The sequence below is a fragment of the Cynoglossus semilaevis genome, chromosome 3 (genome assembly GCF_000523025.1).
Source record: "Cynoglossus semilaevis isolate Cse_v1.0 chromosome 3, Cse_v1.0, whole genome shotgun sequence".
Lineage (NCBI taxonomy): Eukaryota > Metazoa > Chordata > Actinopteri > Pleuronectiformes > Cynoglossidae > Cynoglossus > Cynoglossus semilaevis.
In genome coordinates, this window is record NC_024309.1 from 14,200,583 (window position 1) to 14,215,311 (window position 14,729).

A 14,729-nucleotide genomic window follows, 5' to 3' on the forward strand; every position below is an offset into this window, starting at 1 on the left:
GGGGGAGAGTGGGGGAGAGTGGGGGAGTGTGGGGGAGTGGGCAGCAGATAAGATTTAAGTTATTACGTCAGTGAGTTAAAGAGAACAGGACACGTAATTGGAATTTAACAACCCAGAGTCAGTTAGTGTGTGATTAACCTGAAGAAAGGTTATCACACAGCTGTAGATCTGATCCTGAGTCAGATCAGTCCACACACACACACACACACACAGAGACTCTTCAGTTTCAGCTGCTGTCGTTTAATGGAAACACATGGATAAAAAATGAAGACATTTTAGAGACAAAGTTTTTTTTTCATATTCATGTTTTCTTTAGTTCTTTTGTTGCGGATTTTCTTTTTTCTTTTCTTTTTTTAGTATGAACTAACTTTTAGTTGTTGCTAACCTTTAGCTATTCTGCTGTACTTTAGATAAACCCTGGTTATAGGTAACTTTGTTGATTTGTTGAATAAAGGTTTAGCTAACCTACTTGGCTAACTGTTGCTAACATTTAAATAAATACTGCTTGGCTAACTGTTGCTAACATTTAAATGAATACTTTTAGCTCTGGGCGACGTTTAACTTTTTCATGACTTTCTCTCTAATTAGCTTCAAAGTAAGAGAAAGTTCCATGATCGGTTCTACATGTGCTGTTCACATTAGGCTGAGTTTGACCTCGTTGACCTTAGGTCTTAAGTCTATCGATGACCATGTGTCAAACAGTTCCAGGTCCAGAATCATTTGAGGCCTTGGAACCGTGTGGCGTTCAGTTGTTTTCCCCGACAGAACCAACCATCTTCACCGTCACGCAGACGCCACGAGGTCAGAGCGACAGCATTAACACCATGATTCACCGGTCAATAAAGTTCTAATCACATTTTCCTCCATTCCACTACAACTGCAGGACATCCTCACCTCTAATGAGATCCTTCCATTTATCAGCAGTTGTGCGTTCTGACCTCACTCCTCACCCCCTTCCTCACCTCCTCCCACTTCCTCAGCATCACTGATACAGACCTGCTTGTTGCTTAGAAACAGGGTTCGGCTCAATCCGAGCTCCTGACCAAACAGAGCCTGCAGTCCCTGAACAACCTCGGTCACATCAAAGCAAAAATCTGATTTTTAAAATTGCTGTTTGGGGGACGTGGATGAGGGAGGGGTGAGGAGGAGGGGGGGGGTTCAGCCAATGATCTGAGGCTGGATATAAATGTATGCAGAGTTTAAATCCATCTCAGCCTCAGCAGAGACTCCCTGTGTATTTTCCCTGCTCACGTTAGAAGGTGTTTCCTCCAGTCTGGAGGTTGGTGTTTTGGTCCGGTCCCGTCTGTTGATCCATCCTCACAATTAAAGTCCAATAAAATCTCTGGCTGCTCTCATTAAAGAGGCCGAACGAGAAAAGTCTGCAGCCGATCTGTTTTCCTTCACTTTCTCCACCGATTAATGACGGCGTGAACTGCAGCAGGGATCGGTTCTGCAGTGGAACCGGCACGGAAACCTTCACACCGACCTGGTACTACAGTAACTCACCTCATCTTCCACTGCATCAAACTTTTACTTCAACTTTCTTCCAGACCTACGACCTTCTTCTCTGTCTGGTCTGAGGACTGAACTCCACTTCCTGTAAAAGTTCTTTCAGTTTTTGAAGCCTCCTGGTCTGGAACATAAAGATGTAAAGCCGGTACCGTCCTGCAGGTGTCTCAGTGGACACTGCCGGACTCGAACACTAACAAACCACACAGCAAACATTAGCTGTGACCAAACACTGGAGTCCAATTATCCGGCATATTCCACAGATTCTATTCATGTATTCAGTCAGAACAACAGGCTGTGCATACACAAACATTCACGACGTCCACTGAACCAAAGGTGCTGCTGTTGAAGAACAGCCAATAACAGACTGTATCTCAGCCATGTAATAGGGTGTAATGACGCCTGTGATTATCAGTGCCAAGGTGGCAGCGCGGCCACCGCCGTTTAACTCTGGGGTGAAACGCCGGCGTTTAGTCTGAGGCTATAAACTAATGTAGTGTTAGGGAGCAGACAGAGCAGCATAAACAAGGCAGGACGTCTGCCCCCGGGGCTGCAGCGGGTCCAGCAGATAAAACAAGAGCTAATGAATATTCAACTTTTATGGAGCTCCTCTTCTGCCTCTGTTCCAGACTGAACGTCTTCTCGCCTCCCTGTCCTCGTGTCTGAGGAACAAAGGTTCACCTGAAAGAACAAACTGGAGATTTGAAGCGTAAAGAAACAAAAAGAAATGTTTATAAAAATGACGACGAGGCCTAGTGGTCGTAGGACTGCAGTACAGGCTCCCACGAGACTGTTATTATTATTATTATTATTATTCACCATCTGCATATAATAATACAGGCCACACAGTGGTAGAGTGGTTACTGCTCCTGCCTTACAATCAGAAGGTCATCGGTTAAATCCCCAGTTTAAACTGCAGTTCTTTTTAGATGGAGTTTAGGTGCTCTCAGTGTGTGAGAGTGTGTGTGAGCGTGTTCTTGCTACAGTCTAAAAACTGTTGTTTACTGCTGAGACTCCAGCGACTCTTACCAGGAGAGGGAAGGAGGGGGAGGAGGGATGGGGGAATTTAGTTAGCAGGAAATTGGCCACTTCATTCAGGTGTAAGTGCAGGAGTCTACAGAGCCATTTGGTTCTGCATCAGAGCAAAGTTCTCATTAAAGCAGCGGTGGAAAAGGATGAGAGTGGGTCTGGCGGAGGAGGCGAGCAGGAGCGGCGGCTGACGGAAAGTGGAACAGAGAGTCTGGATGTGGCCGAGGTTCCAGGAAATGTTCTGAAAAGTTATGAAAAAAAAATGAAATTAACTCACATTTAGAACCGGAGCAATCGTTTAAACGGGGGAGATAATTGAAGGCTGAGAAGAAAAGATACTCTGCCCTCCCTTTAATATTGTACCTTCATCATGTCGGGCGAAGAACTGAATCTCTCCGTGAAGAATTCTCACACACTTCACACTCACTTCCTCTGGCGTTCCATGTTTAATTCATTCACACCTTTCATCGCCTGCAGCGGGAAAATCACATCTTCCTCCACAGCCTGGGAGTCGGGGAGGAGTGAGGTGAAGATGGAACTCTGACTTGAGTCTTTTCTCTATTTGACTTGATTTTCTACTGCAGTAGAACTTCATTCCACCTGGATGATTATTATATTTAATACTTTGTTTTTATTGTGGAGAAAAGTGTTGTTGGTACTGTTCTAAAAACTATGTGTGTTTCTGTTTTTTAAAAAACCTCCAACTTCTGGAACGTTCTGATTTTCTGGAGTCGTCATCACGTAGACCACGCCCTGAGGGACACAGTTGTCCTTCTGTCTCTATGACATTGACTTTTCCCTAATGGACCCACCAGGAAGTCCAGGTGCATTTGGAGACTTTTCGATCCCTCAGTGACTGAGACACCAGTTCTGAGGAAATCAGATCTGTTCCGTCCAAACAGTAAAATATTTTAATATATGTCGATGACTATATCATTATAACACTGAGTCAAAATGACCAGGGTTAATAAAGGTCAAAGGTCAAGACTGGTTGTAGCTCCTCAGTTTTTCTCCACCATCAGCTCCAACAGGGAAGAACAGAACCTCCATCAAAACAAACACTTCTGTCTCTGGAACAATGGAACGTGGGCTTCACTGGAAACACAACAGGTCTTTGTGGCGTCCTGACAGCTGAGTCGGCTACGTCTGCTGTCAGTCACCACATGAACGCTACTGAATACAACGGCGTTCCCGTCGGAGGACGTTCTGATGTTCCCTCCATGTCACAACGTCTTTTTCTGCTCAGTGACATCCACTTCTTATTAAATCTCATAATCCACAAGTTGAAAATGCCAAAGCCACACAGTGCAGGAGTGGTAGGAGCACTTGCCTTACAGCCAGAAGGTCACGAGTTCTCTGGTTTGATTCCCTGATCTTTCTGTTGTGTTTGTTGGTTTTCTCCAGGTTCTTCCTCAGTCCAAAAACATAGAGATTGGAGAAGGCGTGATGCTCACTCTATAGTGACTGTAGCTGTGAATGAGTGTGAAAAAATGCCCCTAGTGGCCGTTCATTTTCAGCACCTACGACTCCATTTAAAGTACAGAGAGATTTTGTCCAAGTGTGTTTTTATTTAAAAAGAGTGTTTTTGTTTTTACATGACTTCACTTCTGTATTTAGCCCTAACTCACTTCTTCTGCTTCTTCTTTTTTTTTTTTTTTTACAACTCTAGTACAAGTCTATTCACAGGACCCACCTACCAGGAACATACATTTTCACACGGGCCTTGGATTTAATTACAAAATTACTCCAGAAATGTCTCCAGAAAAAAATAAAACTAATACAGATCCATGACTGGGAGATAAATACATAAATACACAGGTAAATAAATAGAAGAATAAATAACGTTTAAAACATCATTGGCCAAACTCAGGCGACTTCCCCGGCCCCCCCCTGCAGGAGGCGCCGAAGTCCTGGTGAATCCTAGTCTCAGGATCCTGGATCAGTTCTTGATGAGGAAAACCAGTTGACATGTGAGGAGTGACAGAACAATTATATTGAGGCACTTATAAATATGTTGTAGGAAATGACGACACAGTGTGTCAGTGGGAATGAGGGTGTTCCACCACAGGAAGGTCCACATGCAGCCTCCAAAACAGTACCAGGAACTGTGTGGTACCTACAAGCATTAGTTCTAAATGTGAGTCATTTTCTGTAGAAAGAGGACAGAAAATGTTGGCTTCAGACTAAACATTACTGCCCGATTGGTACTAATGCAGCCCAGTTCTAGTGGCCCATTTCTGGCACATATCAGTGTGGAATGTTGGCACTTGGGTGGTCCACATCTGTTGACTCAATATTGGCAGTGACCCACAGCACTACCACTGGTCTGACGAGAGCACTTATGGGCCAGAAGAACTGAGGGCCAGCTCATCCAGCCTACATGTGGGCCGGTTCATCTGACCATTACAGATCCCGGCGAAATTCTAGGCCACATCTGCACATCTGCCAGAAAGGACTAATGTTTGTTCAATGTAATTTTGGCCCCTTGGGTCACTGGGCTGCAGTCCACTTCGCCTGGCCCAGATACAAACTGGCAGAGCTGCATTGTTGCATAAAGTGGGCCACATCCCACAGTTTCCTGTGCACAGTAGACCACTCAGAGCAGAAACTCTGTTGGCTGTGATAACAGCGTAACATCCACGTACTGACAGTTCCTGGTACTGTGGGTCAGATCACATCCTAGGTGTAGTGAGAAAAGTGACGTCCACCTGGTGTGGCAGGTTAACGTTCCGTCTTCTGATAATCTGTACGTCTCCACGTTCTTAACAACTTGGGGGACAGAGACAAATTAGACAAATCATCGACGTGGAAAACTGAAAACAAATCAGAAAAAAAAAGATGTGATGAAACGTCCGTTGTTCCCCAAACAGAAGGATGTCGTTACATGTCAGCTGTTGGAGTCACTGTGCAGCGTCAGTGCGTGTTCTCTGTGGCTGTTGAGTTCGACCGAGTTTCCGACTGTTCCCCGAAAATCCCTGCCAGTGTCTTAAAGCTGGGCCCCCACTCGCTGAGGTAATCGTACTCCTCCTGGACGTCCACGGTGCGGGACTCGATGGAGCTGAGCGACTCGGCCACAGAGCCGTCGCCCTCGTAGGCGTACGTGGCCAACGAGTCATAGGGCGGGGCTGAGTTGTCCGTGTCGTGTTCTTTCAGACGTTGGCTGATAAAAACCCGGATGTCGGCGCTGTCCTGAGACACCGGGGGCCGGCGGTCCATCTTGGTCTCTGGCTTTACGTCCCTGCGGAAGAGGTTGTCCTTGACGACCTTGGGGTTACGCAGGGTTCCTATGTCGAAGGCGTGCGTGTCCTCCTCGCCGCCTCCCTCGTCGTCGTAGTGGATGACGTTGTCCCTGATGTCCTCCTTAGAGGACATGAGGGTTTCCTTCTTCTTCTGCCGCCTCAGGCCCACGTACAGGACCACGATGACTGAGGGAACACAAGGAGGAGGGGTCTGAGGTTAGAACAGTTCTAAACAGAATTACTTTGAGCCTCGGCGTAGAAGTGAATCCCTGGTGATATTTTATTTTATTTTATTTGACTTTGTCTCGTGCTGCAGGTAAAACGCTGACTCAGCAGCACACATTTCCATCTATTTTTACCCGCTGAGATTCCAGCCTAAACACACGGCTGATTTTTTCTGCATGCACACTGTTCGACATAAGCTGGAGGTCTGTCAACTGACTTGGAGGTGCACGGCACCACTGGGGTCATTTGTAACACGTGATGTTACAATACATTTCCTCCTCTCCTTCCAGTCTGCCTGTGTTTCAGCCTCTGGGTATTTTTTAAATATACTGTTGTATCTCAGAGGAAGAGCGATGACAGGAATAAAACTGAAGTCATTCAAATGAAAGAGTCCAATAAGAAATAAATACATCGAGAGTAGAAATGAAAAAAAAAAACTCATCAGTTGGTGACTGTTTTCTCTGCTGCTCCCTCCACCGTCAGCAGGATTTTATCTCCCTGTCGATACGCAGTGTATCAGCGCCATCCAGTGGCCACTTTTTCGAACTTCACTAGTGAACTGCACTAATAAGTAAATGGCTGCAGAGAAAATCAACATCAGTATTAAAGATAATTATTCATCTCCGAGTCTCGGAGTCTGTTCATTCTGCGTCATCGTCGCTGCAGCAGCAGAACCAGAGTAACTGTGTCAACGTGACCAACCTGCAAAGACCGAGGGTTTATGTCAGTGTTCCGTGGAGCGGTTGTCACGTTTTATCTGCCTCACCCCAGGGTGCATTCAGCTATAAAACACAAATCTGACAGTTCTTAGGTAAAATCTGCCTTTTCTTTAGTTTTAGGGTTTTATGTTTTTTTTATTATTTTTTATTTTTTCAATTCAGAGGCTGGAACATTTTTTTCTACTCTCTTCTTTTGAATCAACCAACTAGTCTTAAAAAAAATCAATGCCAAAGTTTTGTCTTTTTCCTGAGAAGTTTACAGTTTACAGTTGTTTTTTTAAATTTGACCTTGACGAGTGGACGGACACAGAGAGACACAGTCCACTTTGAAGGACGTGTCCTCTTTAAAGAGAGAAAAGTCATCAGGTCTCGATCCAAAGGTCACGGTGACTCTCCACCTTAGCTGTAAAATGACAACTTTAACAACCCATCATCCCACGTTCATACTCCAGAAAACGACGTCATAAACTGACATTTACTTCCTTCACTGCTATGCAGATGAGTTTGGACATAAACGTGGTAGGTGGGTGGGGGGGTGAGGGAGGGAGGGAGGGGAGTTTAATACCAATGACCTTGTATTAAAAGAGAACCTGCTTTAGTTAATAACACAACACCGTTTCCTCTGCCTCTCATCTTATAATATCTGACCTTGAATTTTAGTTTGAGTTCCTGTGTTGGAACTTCACATAGGACTAGTTTCTGCAGTAGAAATACACATGGTTCTACACTGGTCCTGGCTGGTACTTAACAAAGGTTACAGGACAGAAAAACAAAGCTAATGGTAGTTGTTCTAGTTCCTGCAACAAAGGTTCCCACTGTGGTTCCGCCAGAGATGTTGACACCGACTTGATCCACACTTAGTATCAACTCAAGTATCAGAAAAAAAAACAATTTTCACCTTAAAACTGTCTGACTTTCATGGTCACAGGGGTCAATGAATTTTGATCCAACTGCTTGTCAAAGGTCAGAAAGACAAGCGGTGGATTCGAGCTGCAAGGCATTCTGGGGTTCTGATAGTTTACGGTGCTCTCACCTAATAAGATGACGATGCAGAGGAGGATGGCGATCAGCGCTCCTGTGCTCAGGCCCACGGGCAGGAAGATGGCCTCTGCACTGCAGGTCAACAGAGAGCCGTCCGTCTCACACCCACAGACTCTGATGGTCAACGTTCCGGTGCTGCTCTTCGGCGGGTATCCGTTATCTTCGATCAGCACAGGGAGGAGATAGGTCTCCTGCAAACGCCGTCGAAAACCGCTGCGCTTCGTTACGATCCCAGCTGTGTTGTCTGAAGGACAGGGAGGACAAGGAGACAAGGAGACATTCAGCAACATGTAGGGCCTACTGTACGTCACTTGGCACCAACCAGAGGGGGCAGGAGGCCTCTAGGGGGCAGTTGACGCCAACCTGAACTATCAGAACTTTCTGTTTCTGCAGTTGTTTGAATGTTTTTTCTGTGAAGGAATCAAACATCAAGAGTGGAACAGAAGTTGACAATGGACACGAGAAGACATGATAGCTCAGATTTAGACATGTTTGCTGAGAGCCGGCCGGTTCTGTCTGCTACAGAGAGACGTTCAGAACCATCATAGACCACGTCCGTTCCCCCGACCAACTCCAGCACACTTTCCTGACAGAAGGTCAGAAGTTTGAGCACACCTTGCATGTCCGTGCACTGATTTGTTATTTCTCTGTGTTCCTGGACTCTGCCCTCCCTGTTCCTGCAGTCCTTACCCATCAGATCCTGAGCTACGTGGGACGTGAGCGGTCAGGGGAAGACGAGACAGTGTGTCCAAAAAAAGGTAAACATCGGCTCAGAGGTGCAGAGCGAGGTCTCGTCAAGGATGGTGAACGCATTCGTTTCCTGACACGCTCCTCTTTTTATTAACAGTCTTTCTGGACAGACTTTAGAGAGCTCGACCTCCAGTCGTCACGAGGAATCAGAAACACAGCATCAGACGACGGGTTCTCACTGGATCAGTTAGTTAGTTAGTTAGTTAGTTAGTTAGTTAGTTAGTTAGTTAGTTAGTTTACTTTTCTATGGTCAGTACCTGGATTATATGCCCTCTGTATCCAGTGGCCCACAATATTAGGTGTTTTTTTTTGTGCCAACAGTGGCCCAGTTTCGTGGCCCATGTCGGGCACTCAGTGGTCCACTTGTGTTTATTTAGTTGGCTATAGTTAAATGTATATGTGGCCCAGGTATTTAGTTGAATTAATTTGGTATCCAGTGGCCCACATGTACATCACACGTAGGTTAGATACCATTATTTTTTTTTTTTTTTTTTGCTCATCGATCGTCTGTTCTAAACTGTCATTCAGGTTTTGTAGATATCTGTTCGTTAAAATAGAAGAGACTTACTCCCAAAGTCCCTGATGGTGAAGTTCTTGTTGCCCTTTGAATCTTCTTTCACTGATTTGAAAGAGAACTGTTGTCCAGGTGGCGCCACATCCTGGTCTTTTGCACTGAAGGTTTGAATCACCTGAAAAATAAAAACAAATCCAAAGAATTAAAGGTTACGTTACATGAAACAGACTCACGCTAATCATGTGGCCCACAGGTGTGGGCCACTTCTTCTAGGCTAACATTGATGTGGGCTACAGTTGGCTGATAGTTGTTGAACACCCTGACACCTGCTGTAACTACAGGACAAAAAACAACGTCAACATCCGACCAGTGCAGCACGATCTGGACCAACTGTGTGAGAAACTCCAGTCTGTTTCAGCAGTAAAGTCGACTCCTCTGAGCTCGGACACAGAGAACGCTGACTCAGTCTCCTCTGTACAGACTGCTGACGTCCTCCTCTGCTCCCCAAAGGTCCTGGAACTGTTTTTAGGAGCAGCTGACCTGACAGAGCACAGCTGTGCTAACAGTCTGCTCTGCACCTGACCCGCAGGCACCCTGTTACACCTCTGATCCTGGTTCTGGTTCTGGTTCTGGTCCCAAATGTCATCCTGGTGTCTAATGAGACCTTTAGTTTTTATTTCTCATTTTCACTTTTTCTCACTGTTAAAGTGACAGTTAAAGTCAATATCACTAATGTAATGTTTGGAATTGTTAGCTAATAATTGAAAGTTATATCACAGTTTAGCAAACAATACCTAGTAGTGACTAGTAACTAGTAATAGTTACCTCCCAGTTACCTGGCCCAGTAAATGTCACTGTAAATAAACCTGGTGTTAACCCTCATCTGTGGGGGTTATTGTTTGTCCTGTACTTCCTGTCTTACAGCTGTTTGGTCGTTCGACAGGATCACAGCAACGTCTTTAAGGCTGTAAATGTAAATGTGGTCCCAGCATCATAACGCAGCGACTCAGCTGGTTAGCATTGCAATGTGCCGTTGAAGGAAACGCATTAAAGGAGCAGAAACACATTAGTCAGAGTGAACGTTTGGCCTTGTTAAACTCTGGGTTTTTTCTTTCTTTGTGGCTGCTTTTTCTCATTTCACACTTGACCAGCCGAGCACTCAGCTGCTGAGGAGACGTAAATAAGGTGCATTAAAAATGAGGAAATATTCCATTTCCTACTGAGCTGACCTTTGTTAAACTCCCCGCTCTTCTCCTCACATTTACATGGGTCTAATCACTCCCTGCTCCTGCTCCACTGTTAGATACAAGAAAGTTCCAGAGCTAATGGTTTGTGCCTTATTTTAATGCATTATTGAGCAGTAAGTGTTGGAGTAATCACTGAAGAAGAACTGGAATTAATTTTAGTTTTCCTTTCTCTGCAGCTCCGCAGCTGTGACCAGCACCTGCTGGTGGAGTCTGGCCATGCAAACGTGGAGAAAGTGTGGATTCAGCTGCTGAGGCTAAGAGGGGATAAAAGGAGGTGAGGCTAAAGATTAAAAGTTTGTGAGTAAGAAGCTGGATTTTGAGTATGAGGCGGAGGAGGATGGTGGAGACTTCAGAGCAGAAAATACAGACCAAACAACGACCGGACCTTATGAAGGGGGAGCAGAGGATTTCTGCTGCTGGTTTTATACAGTTCATTCAAAGATTCCACAAAGAAAATAAAACAAACAAAAAATAAAGGTTAAAAACGTTGATGAACCATCTTCAACCGTCTTGTTCTTCCGACTGATTAGATCCATCTCCTGCTCCAGGACTGAATCCTAGTTTCAATCTCTCACTTCAATGATGTAAAGGACTGATGAAACATGACCCGAGTCTTCAGACTGGGCCGAGTCAGATTTAAAATAATTTGATTTGTGCTTTTCACGTGCTTGTCTGCAGAGTGAGTGAGGTGTGAGTTGGGCACAGATTCCAGCAGTTGGTTCTGTGAGGGATCGGTTCTAACGGAGCGCAGGAGCAGAAACAAACAAACACACGATAAGGACCTCCTGGGTTTGAGGAGGATTTTCCTGCAGTTTGATCCACAGCCGGGGGAGCAGCTTGGTCTCAACCCTCGGTGCAGGGAGACGCTGCTCAACGTGCTAATTTACAGGCATGGCTGCTTTACAACACACAGGGGGAAAATCTCCACAGCGGGTGAGATATATATCATCTGCTGTGGGAGATTCCAGGTTCCAGGTCTGGAAATGTTCTGCTCTGCTTCGTTATCTCCTCATCTGTGGACTCCAACCAGGGGAGAAACAGTTTCTGTGTCCGTGACAGGAATAAACAAAGAGGGAGCAGAGATAACACAGGGTTATACACACCTGTCCTGTTTTGGCGTTTTCACACACGAAGGTCTCGTAAGGAACGGACAGTTCAGGTGGAAACTCGTTGATGTCCAGGACGTGGACGGTGACGGCGACTCGGCTGCTGAGGACTGGACTGTCTGAGGGAGAAAAAAAAAAAAAAAAGGTTAAACTCTAAAAATAAGTGAAAAATAAAAAAAACATGATTATTGAAAACTGTGGGGTGAAAAAGAAAAACATGATTATTGAAAACTGTGGGGGGGGGGAAAGGAAAATGAATGACCTCAAAAAATGAAATTACACAAATTACATCTGCATATGTACAGAATAAAATAAAATAAAGTATTGAACAAAAATATTTTTTAAAAATAGCACTGAATTAGCTATTTTAACAACCTAGCCAGAATATAGAGAATAAATAATAATACATATAACGTCAATATTGAATAAAAGGTTTTGTATTTATTAATTAATTTTAAATACAGCTGTCAAATAAGGAAAATAAGTCACTGGAGAAAAAAAAATCTGAATCGTATATGTGGCGAAGCCCCGCCCACCGTAGCCGACGTCACAGGCCTAGGTTCGTTAGCGCAGGTGTTTCTCCCACAGGTAAATCAAGCACTGAGTGTTTATAAGGATTTCTAAGGATTTATTTAAGTGTTTATGAGGAATTTTAACGGTTCATTTAATGGTTTATACGACAGAAATGAGAAGCAGAAATATGTCCGTGAGGAGGAGCAGGAACAGGAACAGAACAGGAGCAGAACAGGAGCAGGAACAGGAGCAGGAACAGAAGCAGAGCAGGAACAGAAGCAGAGCAGGAGTCGGTGGTGAGTCATATTAGTTATTATTTTCTCTTATTTGAATCACTCTGTGATTGTACTGTAGTTCTATAGGGCTGTTGTTGTTATTGTTGTTGTTGTGTTGATGATGCGCTTGGTGCAGCGTTTAATTAGAGCCGGATCCTGCCGGAACCGGAACCTCCGTGTCACAATGAGAAAAAAAAAAAAAAATACAATGATTTTCTTTTAGTCGGAACTACTCGTTCTTAATGTCCAGACACGCCTCGTTTTTTTTTTTTTTTTTTTACAAATTACGCACTTACGCATGCGAGTGTATGTGCGTGTGTTTGCAGCGACTTTATGCACATATCTGTACCCTACATAAATTCAAAACTAACCCCCTGGTGGAAACAAGGGGAATGACAAATGCTTAGAATACGTGAGTCACTGTTACAGGTCTGGTTAATAGTTCTGTTATATTTAATCCTGTTTCTGTCTCTGTGTGTTTGTGTGCAGTTTTACAGTAGAAACCAGGTGTAGCGTTGCATCATGGTACATTGTGTTTTTGTCTGTTGAATAAACTCAATCTCCATAGATAAATTATCTTCATCTTTGTATTCTGGTCTAATCTGGACAGTGTTGGTCTGATCTGCTGGGATTTAATGTTGGCTGTACTGGTGGTACTGTTTTTTTTGGTCAGGGTACTTGATGTAAACGCTTGACGCTTTGAGACATGAGTGATCTGGACTGTGGGCTGGACCCAAAGCTGACCACGTGGTCCAGTGCCTGCACTGTCCACTGTCCTGTGGGCCCAAAATAATTGTGTCCCAGGCCATTTTTTGGTCCACGACCCTTCAGTTTGACATGTATGTTTTTTCAGATGACTCATGCAGCACTGGACTGAGCTCCACGGTGGCTTCATAAACTTCAACTCAGGAAGTGATTATTTCTGCCACGTTTATGATCCCGCTCTGTTATCAGAGTTGAAGCAGGTTCCACGGTGAGGATTTAAGACTCCGTCACACCCTGGTGTCCTTGAGCAGATGTTCCACAGCAGACTCGCTGCTGCACTCAAACCGGCCGCGGTCCAGGAGAGCCTACAGACGCACTCTTTTATGAGGCTTCTGATTGATGATGAAGAGCAGAATTAAAATAAAACACAAACAATAAAAACATCCCAGGCCGCGCTACAAATAAAGCAGGCAGTGCATTATGGGATGCGGGCTCTGTGGAGAGATTTATTTCTTTACAGGCTGATTTTGTTTTTTTTCCTGCTCCTCCTCAGGTTTCTTACGGGTCTTAAACCATAAGATGTGCAGCTCATATTAATTATAGTGTGAACGTCCTCTGGAGAGGAACCAACATGAATCCTGGCTTGTTTGTCACAGCTTTTCCTCTCTGCAGGAGGGTCAGCAGGGAAATGTTGCTTTTATGTGAAAACGTCCGTAAAGGTAAACTTTATGGATGACGTGTGGGAATAGCTTTGGTGGTTGTGCGTGTGTGTGTGTGCAGGTTTGTGGAATGATCTCCAGGAGACTTGGGACATGGCTCAGCTCAGTTAGTGACCTGTCTGTGACCTTGACACAGCAGCTAATCTTCTCAGCGGAGACTAAAAACCACACTGAGCTGTGGATTCTGCAGCTTTGGCCGAGGTGTGACCACTAACACCTGCTTGGACAGCAGAAATACAGATGTCTGCAGTCGGCCGGCTCCTGTAATCTCTGACCTGCTGAAGACGGCGACACTTTAAATCTTCCTGATCACTCACATGTGCAGAAATACAGTCTCAAAAGTCAGAGGACAGAGAGAAATGTGTTGATAATGTTCTCCTCTAGAGGCAGCACTGACCTCAGGCAGTGGCCTGCTGCTTTAATCTGGATCTCATGTAGGGGGAAAAAGATTTAAAAACAGCAAAGACAGGTAAAAAATGAGCTCAGGAAAAATAGAAAGTGGAAAGTTAAAAGAATTAAAGATTAATTTTTGACAAATTTAATTAAGACAAAAATCTTTTCTTTTTTTAAAAAAAAATTTAAAAGAATTAAAGATTAATTTTTGACCAATTTAGTTAAGACAAAAATCTTTTTTAAAAAAAAAGGCACATGGGCTGACAGGCCTCCACAACAATAATAATAATGTTTAGCTCATGTAAAATAAATAAAATAAACAGTAAAAGAAATTATATATATTAAAAAAAAAACACAACACTAAGTAGACCTTTGGCATCATCCTAATTTGAGCTAAGAAACAGTGAGGACATTTGGACAAACGTGTCCAGGAGGAAAGAAGGTTTGACCTCTGATGTCACCTTAAACATTTTAGCTCAATGACGTCATTACACAGTTTTCTTAGACCTGAGGTAAGAACTAAACTTCCTCTTCGTCATCCTCGCTGCTGTGACTCTGCATCGTCACCAGCAGTGTATCCTATTCTCCACTAGATGGCGAAGTGGCGTCGTAGTTGATGTGCGTTCCTGCTGCTCATCAACATCTGAGTCAAACCTGCTCTGTTTCTTTCTTTTAGTCAGAATTTTGAACGATTTTCCTTCACTGCTTCACCGTGGAAACTTTAAAACATAAAAACTCACTTTAA

General features: G+C 44.2%; 1 protein-coding gene and 1 long non-coding RNA gene across 4 annotated transcripts in view; one reads left to right on the forward strand and one right to left on the reverse strand.

Moving 5' to 3' along the window:
• Positions 1-4,086: 4,086 nt before the first annotated feature.
• LOC103377436 (cadherin-12-like) overlaps positions 4,087-14,729 on the reverse strand; it is an 87,008-nt gene continuing 76,365 nt past the window's right edge. The window contains exons 9-12 of the mRNA XM_008308248.3: positions 11,377-11,498; positions 9,081-9,201; positions 7,755-8,006; positions 4,087-5,963 (exon numbers count right to left, since the gene is read on the reverse strand). Of these exons, the coding sequence (XP_008306470.2) occupies positions 5,452-5,963; positions 7,755-8,006; positions 9,081-9,201; positions 11,377-11,498 (1,007 nt within the window). The 3' untranslated portion in view covers positions 4,087-5,451. The remainder of the gene's footprint in view (positions 5,964-7,754; positions 8,007-9,080; positions 9,202-11,376; positions 11,499-14,729) is intronic.
• Positions 11,631-14,729, forward strand: part of LOC112486891 (uncharacterized) — a 34,420-nt gene continuing 31,321 nt past the window's right edge. For all 3 annotated transcript variants that reach the window (XR_003049456.1, XR_003049455.1, XR_003049457.1), the window contains exon 1: positions 11,631-12,188. This is a non-coding gene — a long non-coding RNA (uncharacterized LOC112486891). The remainder of the gene's footprint in view (positions 12,189-14,729) is intronic.